Source organism: Nelumbo nucifera, chromosome 4 (genome assembly GCF_055504915.1).
Source record: "Nelumbo nucifera cultivar China Antique chromosome 4, China Antique-T2T, whole genome shotgun sequence".
NCBI classification, from domain to species: domain Eukaryota; kingdom Viridiplantae; phylum Streptophyta; class Magnoliopsida; order Proteales; family Nelumbonaceae; genus Nelumbo; species Nelumbo nucifera.
This window is the reverse complement of record NC_142652.1, coordinates 49,833,004-49,849,832: the sequence shown is the minus strand read 5'-3', so window position 1 is coordinate 49,849,832 and position 16,829 is coordinate 49,833,004. Positions and strand designations below refer to the sequence as shown.

At 39.7% G+C, this 16,829-nt stretch overlaps 1 protein-coding gene across 7 annotated transcripts in view; it reads left to right on the top strand.

Moving 5' to 3' along the window:
* LOC104589016 (ENHANCER OF AG-4 protein 2-like) overlaps positions 1-12,933 on the top strand; it is a 79,662-nt gene extending 66,729 nt beyond the window's left edge. For 4 of the 7 annotated variants that reach the window (XM_010247182.3, XM_010247179.3, XM_088903359.1 and 1 more), the window contains 4 exons: positions 3,845-5,022; positions 11,374-11,469; positions 11,568-11,688; positions 12,649-12,933. In XM_010247182.3, the coding sequence (XP_010245484.1) occupies positions 3,845-5,022; positions 11,374-11,469; positions 11,568-11,653 (1,360 nt within the window). In that variant the 3' untranslated portion in view covers positions 11,654-11,688; positions 12,649-12,933. Of the gene's footprint in view, positions 1-3,844; positions 5,023-11,357; positions 11,470-11,567; positions 11,689-12,648 lie in introns of those variants that run through there. The other 3 variants (XM_088903357.1, XM_010247183.3, XM_010247181.3) reach the window with 3 other exon arrangements.
* Positions 12,934-16,829: the final 3,896 nt, after the last annotated feature.

The following is a 16,829-nucleotide window of genomic DNA, read 5'->3' as shown; positions in this document are numbered from 1 at the left end:
AGTCTCCAAGGGATCGACAGGAAGTGGTGTGAGTTCTGCTGTAGTGGAATCAACCGCCTTATGATGTCTCTGCCGTGAGTAATGCTGTGAAATGGAACGCAAAGGATGTGGCAAGGTGGGTGACATCGGGTGGTGGTCAAGCATAGGAGTAGACACAGGAGCTGGAACTGGGAGAGGGATAGACTGCTGACTTACTTGCCCAAAACACTCCCCCTGAGAAGGATCCTTTGAGAAGAAGAACGTAGATTCAAAAAAGGTAACATCCATAGTAACATACCGGTTCCCAGAGACTGGATCATAGCAGCAGTACCCTTTCTGATTCTCTGCATATCCAAGGAAAACACATTTCTTTGCCTTGGGATCAAGCTTCGAATGGTAAGGGCCAAGAATATGTGCAAAGCAGACACATCCAAACACCCTTAGAATAATATGAAACATCTCCCCTTGAGGAAAAAAAAGGCTGAATGGGGTCCTGAATCTGAGTACACGAGAGGGCACTCTGTTAATCAGATATACTGCCGTGAGAACTGCATCTCCCGAAAAACGAATCGGAATCGTGGCTGTGATCATCATGCTTCTTGCCGTCTCAACGATGTGTCTGTTCTTCCTATCTGCAACACCGTTCTGTTGTGGACTATAGGGGCAACTGCTCTGATGGACAACACCATACTCCAACAGATATGAGGCAAGATGTCTCTCAAAATATTCCCTAGCATTGTCAGATCTGAACATCTTTATTCTTGTCCCAAACTGTGTTAGTATCATCTGGTGGAATTGCCTCACCAATGATGGTACTTCATCGCGTGATTTCATCAGGTAAATCCAGGAATATCGAGAGAAATCATCCACAAACAGGAGAAAATAGCGATAGCTGCCCATAGAGGGAACATGATAAGGGCCCTACACATCTGAATGAATAACATCAAAGGGAGAAGAACATCTTTTATTACTAGGTTTAAAAGAGTGTCTACAATGCTTTCCGAGTTCACAACCCTCACACTTCAAACTTGACAGACTCATAGACTCAAACAATTTTGGAAACAAACAACTCAAAGAAGAAAAGGATAAATGACCCAGACGGTTGTGCCAAGCATAATCTGACCCACAGATTTTGATTCACTATGTCTGCAAACATGATGGCTTTGGTGAAGAGGGAGAGCATCCAGGAGGTAGATTCCATTCACTTCACGACCACTCCCAATCGTCCTTTTTGAATCCAGATCCTGCAAAATACAACGTCCAGGAGAAAAAATCACTGAACAGTTCAGATTCTTAGTCAAACTACTAACAGATAACAAATTAGTGCTCAATCTAGGAACATGGAGGACAGAGGGTAAGCAAATAGAATCATTAATCTTGACAGATCCCTTCCCAGCAATAGGAACATGGGATCCATCAGCTGTAGAGATCCTATCCCTGCCAGAACAGAGCTGATAAGAGGAGAAAATAGTGGAGCAATGGGTCATATGCTCTGAGGCTCCAGAGTCTATACACCAAGGAGATCTCTCCTTACCTAAAGCAGAAACATAGTTTGCAGTGACATGTGAACTACCTGTGTGGGCAAAGGAGATGGAGTGAGCTCCACCTGTGCTACCTGTACCTTGTTGTCCGCTTACGGCTGAACTGGAACTAGCTGTATCCCTCTGATTCAGAAGTAATCCAAACCTCTCAAGCTCGACCCTTACTGCAGCAGCTGCAACGGACTCCAAAGCAGCTGTAGTAGGGGGGGCAGAGTATCATCGTTAACTGCCATGTGCGCATTTCCTTTCTTATTCTTCAATCTGGTCGGTACAAGATGTGGGTGAAGCTTCCAACAAGTGTCTCTTGTATGCTTAGGCTTCTTACAGTAGTCACAGACCAAGTTCCTTTTGTCTTCCTTTTTGTTTTCTTTGCCATTCTGTTTAGATTTCACAGCACTTACCATAGCAGACCGATCAGAACTGAGATTTTTCATCATTACATCTCTCCTGCACTCCTCTCCTGACACAAAGGCATATGCTTGGGAGAGAGTGACACTGTCCCTAGAAAGAAGATGCTGTCGTGCAATGTCATACTCAGGGTTAAGACCAGCAAGGAATTCAAACACCCTATACTTCTCTAAATGTCTTTGATAGGTAGCTGCATCCTTGGTGGTTTCCCAAGCAAAGGTCTCTAGATGGTCGATCTCCTCCCACAAGGTCTTAAGGACTGAAAAATAGGCTGCAACAGATCTATCTCCCTGCCTTGTGGCAATAATTTGATTTCTCAGTTGATAAGCCCTAGCAACATTCTCCCTTTGTGAATAGGTTTCTGTAACCCCATCCCATATCTCCTTAGCAGTGTTTGCCCATAAAAAGTTTTTACTTATATGTGGCAACATAGAATTACACAACCATGTCATTACCATATAATTTTCCTGCACCCACCGGGAGTTGCCAGTTTCGGGTTTCACCTCTTCACCAGTAATATACCCCAATTTTCCACGAGCTCTAATGGCCATCTTTGCAGATTGGGACCATTCCAAGTAGTTTGTACCATCCAACCTAACTGTAGTAATGGTCCCAGCTCCGAAGGGGTCTCCAGCACCTCCTCCCACTGGTCCCATTTCATTCTCGGGCTTATATTCAACTCTGTGTCCCTCCATGTGTCTCAAAAGAGGTATAGAAAACAACCAAAAAATGCAGCAAGAACAAACAAAATACCTTCTGGAACCAACGACACTCCTTTGGTGTCCCGGACTTTCTTCCTACGAAAGATTCATTTTCGGTGGGATGGGAGAAGAGAGAGAAGAAGCAACCACCCTCTCTAGAAGCCTCCAAACCACATGGAACTTGAATCGCCCCTTACAAAAAACCTAGAGGAACCCTAAAAAATTAGGGCGCCACTACCTAGGTCAAAATTGAAGAGTCCAACAAAATCAGGACTCTTCCCCTTTCTCCAGTTTTTCCTGATTCTGATGAGAAACCCTAGACCAGCTACAGGGCTTACAGATCCATCAAGAAAATCCAAAAACCGGGTTTACCTGAGAGCTTCGATCAGCCTTTTAAATCTCCATGCAGTCGGCCGATCTAGGGCTGCAGGAGTGAATCTCTTCAAGAACCTTCAACCTACTCTGATACCAAGTAGAAAGCCTTATGTGCTGATTTCGGCCAAGCTTCTTGTGAAAGGAAGAGGAGAAAGTTGGGGATTTCAGCAATAGACAGAGGAAAGGGAAGAAAAGGAGAAGAAGGTCGACTAGGATAGTGATCATAACCCTAGCCGCCAGCCCCTCATTCTATTTATAATTAACTTAAATATGGGATATTACAAAGATGCCCCTAGTAGGGCGGCAACTCAACTAAGTACTTACAATTCCTTTAAAAAATAAAAGACTAATGGGCCCAAGGCCCAACAACTTCTTAACTTAAAAGAAAACAAACTAAACATAAATCGGCCCAACATAAATCAGCCCACTCAACAATAGTAATTTGTAATTATTAGTTAAAGATTACTTCTTAAACAAGCCCTTGTGCCTTGTGCTTTTGAAACACTTGTTCATATAATCTTAAGGTTTTTGCTGGTTAGCTTAATTTGGGATTCACTTGTTTTTTATTGTTGGGATTCTCTTCTTTTTCCTTTCTATGAACTTTTATTTGATCAGTTTTCTATGCATGAACTTTCTACAGAAGGGTGCTATATTCAAACAACAATTTGCTCTTAACAAATTAGTATGTGCTTAAGTATTTCATTTAAGCTAGTATGCAATTCTATTTACACATTTAATGACAAGTATTTCAGTACATTTATGTTTTTCAATTTTTACATGCTTTTGCTACTTGCTTCATGTAACATAGGGTCTGATATATGTAGTTTGTGATGCTTTCAGCAATGCAACTTTCCAGTTGCCTGGCCTTTTATCCACTAATGTATTTGAAGATGAAGATCTTTCCAGCAGTTTATGCAAAGAAACTGGTATTGAATCACTAGTGGAACCATCCAATGCTTTAGAAGAGCCAGAAACATGTGCAGTTACTCCAAGTGACAGATGCCACTGCATTTTGGAGGATGTGGATGGTGAGCTTGAAATGGAAGATGTTTCTGGATCCCCAAAGGATGGCAGGACCAGGGGTGGAAACAATTCTTTTGAACTGAATTTACAACGACAGACTAAAGATGGAATTTTGAAATCATGTTCAGATAATCTTTCTGAGCTTCCGCCTTTACCACCTTGCTCTCCACCATTGCCTTTAGAATCTCCACCTCTACCACCCCCCTTGCCTCCTTCACCACCACCACCACCACCACCTTCATCTCCATCACCACCTCCACCACCACCACCACCACTACCACTACCATCGCTGTTGCTATCACAACCACCTACACAAGCAGTTCCATCTACAGGCCCACCATCATTACTACGTCCACCATCATTGCCACCTCAACCATCATTGCAACCTCAACCTTCATTGCCTCCTCAATCATTGCCACCTCAGTCATCACTGTCAATGCAACTATCAATACCATCTTCTTCACCACCATTGACATATCGGCAATCTGTACCTCCAGAGTACTGTAGTGACTCCCTCCAAATTTCTGGAAGTACTCATCCAGGACATGTTAATACTGCTATGAAAAGCGAGATGCTTCCACAACAATCTCCTTGCTTTGTGGCAGCAGGAGATGGCAATACATGTGATCCTTCTGGCTTTAATTCTTCAAGGCCATTTGAATATGGACATAATGACATGTATTTAAATCCTCAAGCTCAGCCCAAGCAGCAGTTCCAACCAATTAATGCATCTTATGCTCAGAGACCATATCCTCCTGGCCTCCCAGCAGAAACCCCACCAGGCCATTTATACACAAAACCAACAGTTCAGCAGCACATGCAGCAACTGTTTCACCGTCCCTACTCGCTGCCATCTCTTTCTAATGTTCAGAGGCAATATGTTACTGATGAAAAATGGAGTATGCCCTCAAGTGATTTTAATCCAGATAATCAGCATTGTATGTGGCTGAATGGAGGGAGGCCTCCATGTTCGGGACCACCTTTTACCCAGGAAGGTATGCGATTTTTATTTATTCTTCCTTTTTCCATCTTTTGTTCTCTTTCTTTTGTTACCTTCAGAAGGCATCTCCGTCTCTCTCAGTCTCTCTCTATCATTCCATCTTTATATATTTAGTCCAGCACATCTGCAGAATGCACACAATTTTCCTTTATAGACTTCTAAAATTTATGTATTTCTATATTTTTTGGACAGCAGGGATATGTTTGTCATTTTATAATTTTCTGTGGGGTCCAATGAAAAAGTCTGATTTGCCTACTTATAGTTTGTTTATGTTTAAAGTTTCAAAGTCATTGAATAAGTAGGATTAGAATTATTGAGTCTTCTTTGGATGAAACAGGATAATGCCAATTCAATGCGAGTCCTAGGATTCTTTGTTTTTTTTTGATCAGCAAAAAGATTTTATCAATAACAGAGAAATATTGAAATACAATAGTTATAGGTTGCAGAAAGCATTAACCCAATCTGCAAACACTACAAAGCATTTACAGTTCTGTCCAGTACAAGGTAGATCTATTTGCCCCCTGTTTTGCTAGGGTGTCTGCCAACCCATTTGCAGTCCTTTTGACCCAACCAAACTGAGTGTTGAACCTCCTTGCAATTATGTCAATTTCTGTATATAAATTTGAGCTTCCAAGGTGCAGATGTAATGTTTTTAGCCCAAGAAATGACCAGCATTGAGTCTCCTATTTCTAAATCTGTTGTACTAATCTGCTCAGCCATCTTTAAACCTTAACGTAGAGCCAAAGATTCAGCCTGTATTGAGTTACCAATACCTATTTGGTCCTGAGAAGAGTGCCACAACTTCACCTAGATGATTTCTAATAACACCCCCTATACCTGTCCTTCCCAGGGTTGCCAAAGGAACTCCCATCAAAGTTTAGTTTTATTTGTTCAGTGCAAGTGGCTTCCACTCCGCTCTCACAACTTCTTTGGGTACATCTGTCTGTGCTACTTCAGTCTAGCTTCTTAGAATCTCATTCATGGAGAAGTTTTTGAATAGTTTCATGGTCATCACCCAATGTGCAGTTCTGATTTTTATGGTTTCAATGACTTCCTCCTTTGATTTACTTTTTTCAGAGAAGAGTCTTTGGTTTCTTTCTTCCCATATAGTCCAAACCACAGAAGCTCTTGCTGCCTTCCCTAAGCACTTTCCTCTTTTCTGCTGTTGCCTTAGGAAGGAGGGGCTGAATAGACTTACCACATCCTGTGGGGGAGCCCATCTGCATCCAAAGAGAGAACAAACAATTTCCTAAGAAACAAAAGAGTAGGATAAGAGTAAGTGGGGTAGAGTTTCACCACAATCCTTACAAAGGACACACACATGAGGAGAGAGGCATTTATTTGGCCTTCTTTTCTGTAGCACATCACAAGTGTTAACCTTCCCTAGGAACACTTACCAACAGAAGGCTTGCACTTTAGGAGGATCGGTTTACACCAGATTTCTCTCACTGGAAAGTTCACCCCCAAAGGATCAGAATGAGTGAGAAAACCGAAGAAAGAGGCACAAGAAAATAAATCTTCAGGAGTTGGGTACCATACTCTACTATCAGCTGTAGTTTGATCTAAATAGACTTTCTCAAGGGTCGATAGCAAAAGCAATAGGGGCTCACATTCATTTTCCCTTAGCCCCCTTCTAAAGCCAAAGTCCCAAGAGATACCCAAGTCTGAAAGTATGCCAACCCTAGCAACAGGTTTGTTTTTAAGGTTTGATAAAGAGTAGAGGTCTGGAAATTTATCCTTAAAAGGCAAATCCCCAACCCAAAGGTCTTCCCAGAATAAAACCTTATTGCCACACCCAACATCGAAACGGATAAATTGAAGAAAGGTTGGTAGTACCTCAAAGATTGCCTTCCAGGGGGAGTTTGGAGCTGCATTGGAAGCTAGTTTTGCATCCCAGTCGTTTTCTGCTTCACCATGAATGCTCTTAATGACCCTGCTCTACAACCATTTCCCTAGGAGGGCCTTATTTTTCTGTAAAATGTTCCCAATACCTAGGCCACCTTGCTCCTTAGGTTTACAGACTTGCTCCCACTTCACTAAATGATTCCTCTTTTCATCACCAGGTTCCCACAAGAAATCCCTTATTATCTTCTCCAACTTCCTTGCTATTTTCATAGGGATCTTAAAGGTGGAGAGGAAATAGGTGGGCAGGTTTGCTAGGGTGGATTTTATCAAGGTGACTCTTCCCCCCAAAGAAGTATAATTTCTCTTCCACATTGCCAACTTCTTTGTGAATCTCTCTAAAATTGGCTTCCAAAAGCTTTCAGTTTTCGGGTTTCCCCCCAAGGGCATACCTAGGTATTCTAAAGGCCAGCTTTTCACTTCACAACCTAGCAAATTTGCCATGGCTTGGATGTCCCCCTCCCCTATGTTTATTCCAGCTACACAACTTTTTCCCCAATTTACTTTTAGTTTGGAGGCCTATTGAAACTTGTCCACCAAAATTTTCAGATTCCTCAAACTGGATTCATCACAACTCTCACAGAAAATGACTGTATCATCTGCAAATTGCAAGTGAGACACCACCACTTCTGAACTACCAATCCTCCAGCCTTTAAACTGATTTTCTTGGTCGGCCTTGATGATTTGTCTACTCAGAACCTCAGCCACAATAGTAAATAAAAATGGGGATAAGGGATCACCCTATCTCAGTCCTCTTTTAGCCGGGAAGAAATCCTTTGCTACCCCATTTAGGAGAATAGAGGAGTGTGTGGAGCTAATACATTCTTTGATCCACAATCTCCATCTTTCACCTGAACCCATCTTTTCCATGAGATTCAACAAGAAGGACCAATTCACCATATCATAAGCTTTTTCTAGATCCAATTTACAAACCAAACCTTTGCCACCTTGTTTTTTCTTAGCTGCCACACATTCATTTGCCACTAATATTTGATCCACTATTTGTCTCCCTTCAACAAAAGCTCCTTGGTTCTGTGAAATAACGAAAGGCAAGACTGTCTTCAACTGACCAGCCGGAACTTTAGCAATGATCTCGTACATGCTACCCACAAGACTTATCGGCCTGTAATCCTTGGGGGTTTTGGCCTCTTTCTTTTTTGGCACTCGAGCAATAAAGGTTGCATTTGCTCCTGGAGAGAGTTTCCCTTTTTGATAGAACTCAACAAAGACATCCATTAAATCATCCTTCAAGATTTGATTCCCTAGCTGACGGTTTAGCTAAACAAGGGGCAGAAAGGGATTTACTTTTTTGGGCCAAGCTGTAACTTTAGTGTGTTTTCTTTCTTTTCTTTCTTTTTTCCTTTTCTTGAGGTTCTTTGTTGCTCTTGGAAGATAAGCGTGTTTGTCTTCCTTTTGTAAATATTCTATTGATGAATTAATGAAAGTGTTATTGATCAAAAAAAAAAAAATCATCCTTCAAGATTTCCCAACAATCTTGATAGAAAGCCATTGAAAAACCATCCGTCCCTGGGGCTTTTGATCTATCCATTGACAAAATTGTTTCATGGACCTCCTCTACACTGAAGGCTCTTTCTAAGAGGGCAGCTTCGGTTTCTGGCACTCTATCCCACTGTAATTCTCCCAAATCCAAATTGCTTTCAACAGAGTATCCCATCGAGTCCTAGGATTCTTACGAGTCTAACCATTTGTGTCCTAGGATTATCATGAGTCTAGAGTCTATAAATATGTATGGACGTTTTTCACAAAGATCAATGAAGTTTATTGAGTTTTCTTGAGCTTATGCCAATTATGGTGAATGGTTCCCATACCCTAGAGTGATTCTAGGTACCCCTTGATTGGTTCTGGTTATTCTCTCTCTTCTTTTTCTCTCTATTTTCTTTTTTATTCCTTCAAGAACCTGCTGCAGTCATCAACAATCATAGAAATTTTATACCTTCCTAATTCGTCTCAGCCATGGAGTGTGAAGGTAGAGGATCAAGAAGCTCGTTATTCAGAAGATCAGGAGGGAAGGGAGGTGGGCTTGGGGAAGTCGTGAAGGGGTCAGTAAGGTGAGGAGAGGGCAAGTAAGGAATGCTGGGAAGGGAGGCTGTGAAGGGGGTGGTGACAAGAATTCAAAAGTTTTCTGTTGTGTTGAGGACTCGGGAAAAGATTTTGGACAAGGACTGGGAAACTGGTTTGTCAGTAGAGTGCGAGAATTTCCGAAAGCTTGAAGTTTCAGTTGGTAGGATTGGAGTCGATCTAGGTCGGAGAAGAAGCGTGAACAAGGAAGGAGATGTTGAACCTCTAGAAGGGGTGAAAAAAGCCAGAGAGACAAACAAGTTTCATTTTGTCCACGTATCAAAGGCTTTCTCAAGACTAAAAGACAGGTTGATTGGGGCGGGTCGTTCCAATAAATATAAGAGAGTCTACAAGAGGAAGAGATTAAAAGATATAGATTCCAAGAAGAGTGGTGAAAGGAGGGGGGTAGAGTTTCAAGCTGCAGCAAGGTTAGGACAGGGCCAGGAAATAAGGTGGAGGGAGGTCGGGTTGCTGAGAGTTGTGCTTTATCTCAACTAGTTGGGAAGGAGGACAGGGATAAAATGAAGATCAAGAGCTTGTTCGTCTGTGTCTTTGCTGTCCTGTAGTTGGATTGGGTGTTATCTGAGCACCCATGTTTGGTTGTAATAAGTTTTTTACTTCTATCAATGGATTTTTATTTGTACTCTTCAAAAAAATTGGACTGGTCCTACATCACTGTGACCTGTTTTTGTTATACACACTTATACATGGTTCTGTGACTAAACCCAGAAACTCATATATATATAATTGCAGTGTACCATTAGTCCATTACGATACCTACGTGATGTGACTTTTGAGATAATTCTAACTTACCAGTAATTTAACTGTTATTTCAATTGAGAAATTTGGGTTTTTCGTAAAGAACCAAAATGCGAAAGGTTAGCACCATACCCAGACTACCTTTCTCAGGACCCCAGATTTCTGGGACCAACATTGGGTAATGGCCGAGCCATCAAATTTCCATTTTGTCCTTGTATACTTTTTATTTGTTCTCCTTTATGTACTTTTTATTAGTAACAACAAAATCAGTTCATTAATCAGAGACTTTAAAACCGTTACCCTCTATATCATCTAGAGTAGGGATGAGGGATGCATAGCACATGATTGGCGGTGTTGAAAAATTTAAGCTTTTCCTGTTTCATGGTAGTATCATTGTTTAAACGACTTTATCCTTAATTTTCTCAACAGATGGAACATAAATACAAAAACAAGCAAGGTGCAGTAACCGGGAAAACCACCCACATAAAAGAACCCTGGCCTTGAACTCCTTGTATATTCTTTTGTTTATAGCAATTAAAGTAACTTAGTTTTTTTGGTCAATTTTTATGGAACATATTTAGATTAATTCCTTACTGCAAATCAATAATGTTGTCATTCCATATATTTGCATCTCTTCTTTTGGTTATCGTATATTTTAAAAGGTAGTTTAGGCGTTCAGGAAGCATTGGATTCTGTCATCTTGCTTTAATACACATCTTTGTATACATCTTGTATATGCTTCTTTGCCTTTGTATGCATCTTGTATATGCTTCTTTTTCTTTTAAGACACTTTTTGTTACAGACCTAAAGTTTGCTTACTTTATAGGGTGTGTCTGTGATACTGGAAAGACATGATACTGGAAAAACTTAACCAATCAACCGGCATTGTAAAAGTGGTAACCAATCAGGTGGGTTTCATCAAAATTCATGGGGGTTTTGAGTGGCCAAAGCCTTTCTGGTATCGTGTCTTTCTGGTGTCATAGATTTTTCCTTTATATGTTAAAACATAATTAGTTTTTCTGAAATAAAAGAATTTGGTGAGATTTACCTGTTTTAGATTAATGGATATAATGGTCACCTATGTGGAGAAACAAGGGCCCCTAGAAATCAAATTTGTTAGAGGAAATTAATCACTATTTAATAAATATTGATCAATGGATATAAACAACATAATGATGGCTAAAATTTTATAATTGATCTGTGCATCTGATTATACTGAATGAAAATTCTTTCAAGAAAAACAAAAAAAAAAAATTATTTCAAAGTTCATTTCCAATTATGTTGCTGACATATATTACTGGGGAAGGAATTCTAGTTTGTGGACCTGGATTTTTTCTAAAATCCATTGTAGTTGTTATGTATAGGTAAATGTGTTTTAGTTTACAAGATGACACATTGCATTTTAGAACAAATTTCTTTAGGATGAGTACAATGGTGGCTGCATGCTTGCATGTATGTGTTTTTGAATATTGTCTGATCTCATATCTGTTTCCATGTCATTGTTTATGGAACCTTATGACATTGATTTTGTACATACCCGTTGCTTTTGGTAATTCAACCACTAAAGTCTAGTTTAAATACTTGTAATAGATTTTGCTGGTGGCAGGCTACTTTCAGCCACCTGTTGAGAGGTCCTCAACAAATAATATGGGTTTTCAACATCCTGTGCACAATCCTCTAGCATCTGGAGCTTCAGTTCCAGGTGATATTTGCTTGTAAATGAGCTGCTTGGCTGTGTTGAAAAAATTGGTTATGGCACTTGTCCACTTTTTCAAGCCATGAACATTTTGGTGTTTCTAGTTCCTTCAGCTTCAGGTCATGGTGTTGGCCAGATGCTTCCATGCAGACCAGATGTGTCTGCCATTACTTGTTGGAGACCAGCTTAATTATGATATTGGGGCATCATTATTTTAATTTTTTGGTGAGTTTTATCACCTGGTCAGAAATCTGTTACCTTTTTTTTTTTTGTGGAAGATTTGTCACCTGATCATTCTAGTTCTTGTGTATTCACTTTAGCACATGGTTAACATAGCATCCTAAAGACATTAAAATTGGTATAAACTTCTGTTATGGGATTTGGCCTAAAAATTGCACTCATAGGATTGGCCATCTGTTATCACAATTTACCTGAGCAAGTTGTTTAAAATATCTTAAATAACTGGGAAACCTCCACTGTCAGCTTAGCCTGCTTAGGAGTTGTTTCTAGAAGTAATGTTGTTAGACCCAGATTGCATTGGTTGGATCCTTTGGACCATGATCCAGCAGCTTTACAGTTTTTCGAAAAAAATCAGTCTGGGTTCTGAAATGGAAAAATCACTGTTTCAAAACCAAGTGAAGATGCAATGGATTGGGCTGTGGGGACATATACACTTTATAGATGATGTAGGGTTTATTATTGGTTACATAGCCCCTAGCACAGCCATCCATGTATAGCTAATCCAGAATCTTTCTGTAAACCAGTTCCCTATATGGGCTTGTGAGCACTTCAGAGCTACAATATTATCTAGAAGGGTTGCATGTGTTAACCATCCTTAGGGAAAGAATTAAAAGAAAATAAAAGAAGATATCTAGCATCATTAATTTTGGGGTATAAACTGATATTGTTAGGAAGTGGATAAAGATTGACTAAACTTGGGGTCCTGTCTACTATGGTTTTTATTCACCAAACCCTCCCTTCACAGTGCATTAGTAGTTTGGTTTGCTGTCCATGTTATAGCCTGTGTCGTAGAAGGAGCTGTGTAAATTTCTGTATGTTACGGACCCATGGGGCATAATTGCATGCTAGGCACGATTTTCATGGACAAGCATTAATGATCTCGCTTTCTTATCTTTGACGTATTGGATTAGTTTGTTCTAATAATTGCCATTATCTCCTATTCAGTGAGGCGGAGGTTTGGACAATAATATTATGTAAGTTAAAAATTCACATCCTCTACTGCGTTAGAAGGCAGAGCTTCTGGATTATTTTCCAACAGCCAACAACTGCTATAAGATTGTTGAGATCTGGCGGAGATCCTTGGCAGGACTGTGTATATTGTAATTTTTTCCTGACAATTGCATCCCGCAGACTACTGCTGTTGAGTAAGTCCATGTTTTTGATTCATTTGCGTAAAAATCGTTCTTCTGTAATTATACTGTTAATACAATATAAAGATATTTATTTCAAGGGCAGGCAATCATATTTGAGTATATCCTACTGCTTTATTCTGAAGTATTCACGTGCCACACTCAGAAGTAGAGCTTCATAGAATTGCTGCTTTTAGGTAACAGTTTGATTCCTTGATCTACCTGTTAGAGTTGACCTTCCCTTCTGTAAAACTGGTATAGGTTATGATTTATTCGCTGGTTGAAGTTTGTCTACTGAATTTGATCAACTTAAATAATTTGTTAGTTTAATATTTAGGAAGCTGACCTTGCTAGTTGCAGCCTATTTAGGTGGAGCAGATCGTACTACAATTCGCTTTTATTTTCCCCTTATGGTGGATGTATGAATATCAGAAAGGCATTTTTAAATGCATAATCACAAATTGGCTGAATGATTAGAATATATGTAAACTCAATTTCTACATTCGTCAATAATAATAGTATAATACCGAGGTTTAATGCATGGTTTACAATTTTTATATTGTCTGATAATTTATCATGGCTGATCAGGATATTTGGGGGAATTTTCTTTGAGATATTTGAAAATCATAAAAATCAGATTTTTTTTTTTTTTGCGAAACAATGGAACTATATTAAACGCCATTAAAGACAATAGTTCCTGTTACATCATGCAACTTAGATCGGAGGCTGGTCGATCCAAATATCTAAAACCAACCATTTAGCAAATCGGGTCATAGAGTGATGAGAATCAAGGTTTTTAAAAACGAACCGGAAACAGAACCGGTTTCTGGTTAAGTGGTTCAACCGCCTGGGTCGAACAGTTTGACCTGTGATGTCATAAATAAATAAAAAATAAAAAAAATATTTAAAAATAATAAAAAATAGCGTAAAATTAACTAAAATAAGAAAAAATACAGAATAAAATTATCTAAATACAAAAATCTGTTTTGTATTTTTGAACGAACCGGGGAGTTGATGAAGAAGCTCTTCTCAAAGGCCTACCCATGGATCTCCGCAGAGACATCAAGCGCCACCTTTGCTTGGACCTTGTTCGATGAGTCAGTATCAATTGTATGTCTTATATATGGTTTTATCTTTTTATGTTATGGAATTTTAATCTGTCTGACTTGAAAAAAAAAAACCAGGTGCCACTGTTTGACCAGATGGACGAGCGAATGCTAGATGCGATATGTGAGAGGCTATAATTCGAGGCTCCCCGGAGTCTAATACTACCAATGGTGGTCGTACGGGGTTCTTCAATTCATGTCGCATTGGCCCCAGCGACTTCTGTGGCGAGGAACTGCTGAAATGGGTGCTTGATCCACGCCCAAGTGTCATCCTTCCGTCGTCTATACACATCGTCAAGGCCATTTCTGAAGTCGAGGCGTTCGCACTCATTGCCGATGACTTGAAGTTGGTGGCGTCGCAATTCCATAGGCTTCATATCAAGCAACTTAGACACAAGTTTTGGTTCTATTCGTACCAATGGCGCACATGGGCTGCATGCTTCATTAAAGCAGCATGGAGTCGGTTCAAAAGAAGGATGTGGCTGAGCTAAAGTCTCGGGAGAGCCCCGAGACTGCCTTGCCTGCCCCATCTTTTGAACGAACTATCTGGGTCGAATGGCCACCGGTGGACTGGCCCGGCGATGGTGTGACGGTGGACTTGCCGGTAATGGTGGTGTGACGGTGGGCTCGGGCTTGGTCACAGGTGATTCTCGCTGCAAGTGCTGCTGCAAGCCTGCAATTGTTATTGCCGTTAGAAACCCCTGACCGTCGTTGCAAAATCACCCGCCGCTGCAAAATCGTCGGCCGCCACTACAAGTCGATCGTCGGACCAATTACTACCGCAACTGTTACTGTTGGATGGTTAGACCTGTTGCAAAATCAACGCTGGCCATTATAGATGAAGCTCACCGCCGTCGCTGGTTGCTGTAAATTGCTGTCAGTTGCTGTGTGTCACCGTCGGATGCCGTAGATCATGGTCGCCGCAGGTGGTTGGTTGGGTGTGAAGGCTGAGAGGAGGGAAGGGTTAGAACAAAAATGGGGGTCGTTCTAACCCTAACTATTAGTAAGATTTGGGGCAGGGATATGAAACTCATTTTATTTTTTGTTTTTTCTATTTTATTTAAATCAGCAAAAATAAAAAATATAACCCCCGAACCGCTGCCCAGGTCGAACGGTGTAGCGGTTTGACCGCCCGGGTCAATGGTTTTTTGTTTTCTACATTTTTAAGGAATTTTTGATTTATAGTATAATCGGACCCGGGGGCTGACTGGTTACCAGTTTTTCCGGTCTGACTGTCCGATCCGGTCTGGTTTTGAAAACCATGATCAGAATTGTTAAAAGATCTACTAACGAAAGAAAATTGAATGTGCCCACATTCATAAACTAAGGCTATATTTGGTTTGTTGCTCCAGGCTTCGTTCTTTTAATTCATGCTCATTGGCTGGTAGACTGTTATGGAAACTTGCTTGGAAATTGGCTGTCAGCCATATGCCAGTAAACATCTTTGTCGGCAATTGGCATTGTTTTTCTTTTTTTTTTTTAATAATGAAAATGTGCTACATATGCCATGTTTTTATGGTGTTTTATTATATTTTATGAATTTCTTAGCTTATCATCTTATCTGTATTGAATACACCAATTTGGTGAAATTGTGAAATTCATGTTATTATTTTATTTTTAATTTTACAATTTTTTAAATTTTATTTGTATTTAGAAGTTCAATCTCTTTTCTTAATTTATACAATTGGCGAAATTGGTTTTAAATAGGTGATAATCTAAGCAACCTAATGCATAAGATTTTCTTAGTCTATTTTTTATTTTTCATATTTTGTGTTATTAATGTCGGGCCCACATGGCTGATTTGTGTTTTGTTGGTGAGGGTACCGTATGTCTCCTCCATATATCTACTAATGAGCATCGTACATGTTTTATTATTTCAGTTGAACAAAATAGGTACAAAATTTTGCTCATTCCTGCCATGAAATGAATTCATTTTCTTTCGAAAAGCATTTCGTTCGTAGCAACATTTTCTCATTGTCCGTTATAGAATTTTATTTTTGGAAAGAATGGGGAATTAAAGTTGAACATAAGATGGCCTAATGTCCTAACTTGTTGCAAAAGAAAACATTGCCAAGGAAGAATAGATGAACATTGCCAAGCTTGTATCACAATTTGCGAGTCCGAATGAATCAGCAGGTGAGTTGCCAAGATCTTGAGCCTATTTGCAAATCTAATTCAGCTTCCTTCATCAAACCTAACGAGTTAAACGACCGCCTGTAGTACCAAGAAATGATTTATCATTAGAGTTTAGAAACATAGATAACTCCACAAAAACTCGTGCTTGAATTAATGGTACCTCTGTCACAATAAAATGAACTCCACTAGGAAATGTTAATTTAAAGGATGTGTAAGTATGCGATGGAGGCAATACGAATCGCATCATGATATTAACACTATAGATATATAAACCACAAACTTTTAGATTGGTGTTCAGCTAGATTCCACATCATCCAATCACAAAAGACTAGGAACTGTCGTTATGGTTCATTCTTTCACAATAAAATGAACTCCACTAGGAAATGTTAATTTAAAGGATGTGTAAGTATGCGATGGAGGCAATACGAATGGCATCATGATATTAACACTTTAGATATATAAACCACAAACTTTTAGATTGGTGTTCAGCTAGATTCCACATCATCCAATCACAGAAGACTAGGAACTGTCGTTATGGTTCATTCTTTCACATGCGTTCATTAGGAAAGGGGTGAGATCCCTATTGATCCTATGTGTTTTATGAGAATAGACTCATTTAGAGTACTAATGTTCTGTAAAAGCAAGTTTATAGTTGTATCAAATGATTTCTTAATTGAACTTGAAAGATTTAATACAAACAATGATGATTTAAGACATGAAGAAGTAGTTGTATCAAATGATGGACCAAACTCTT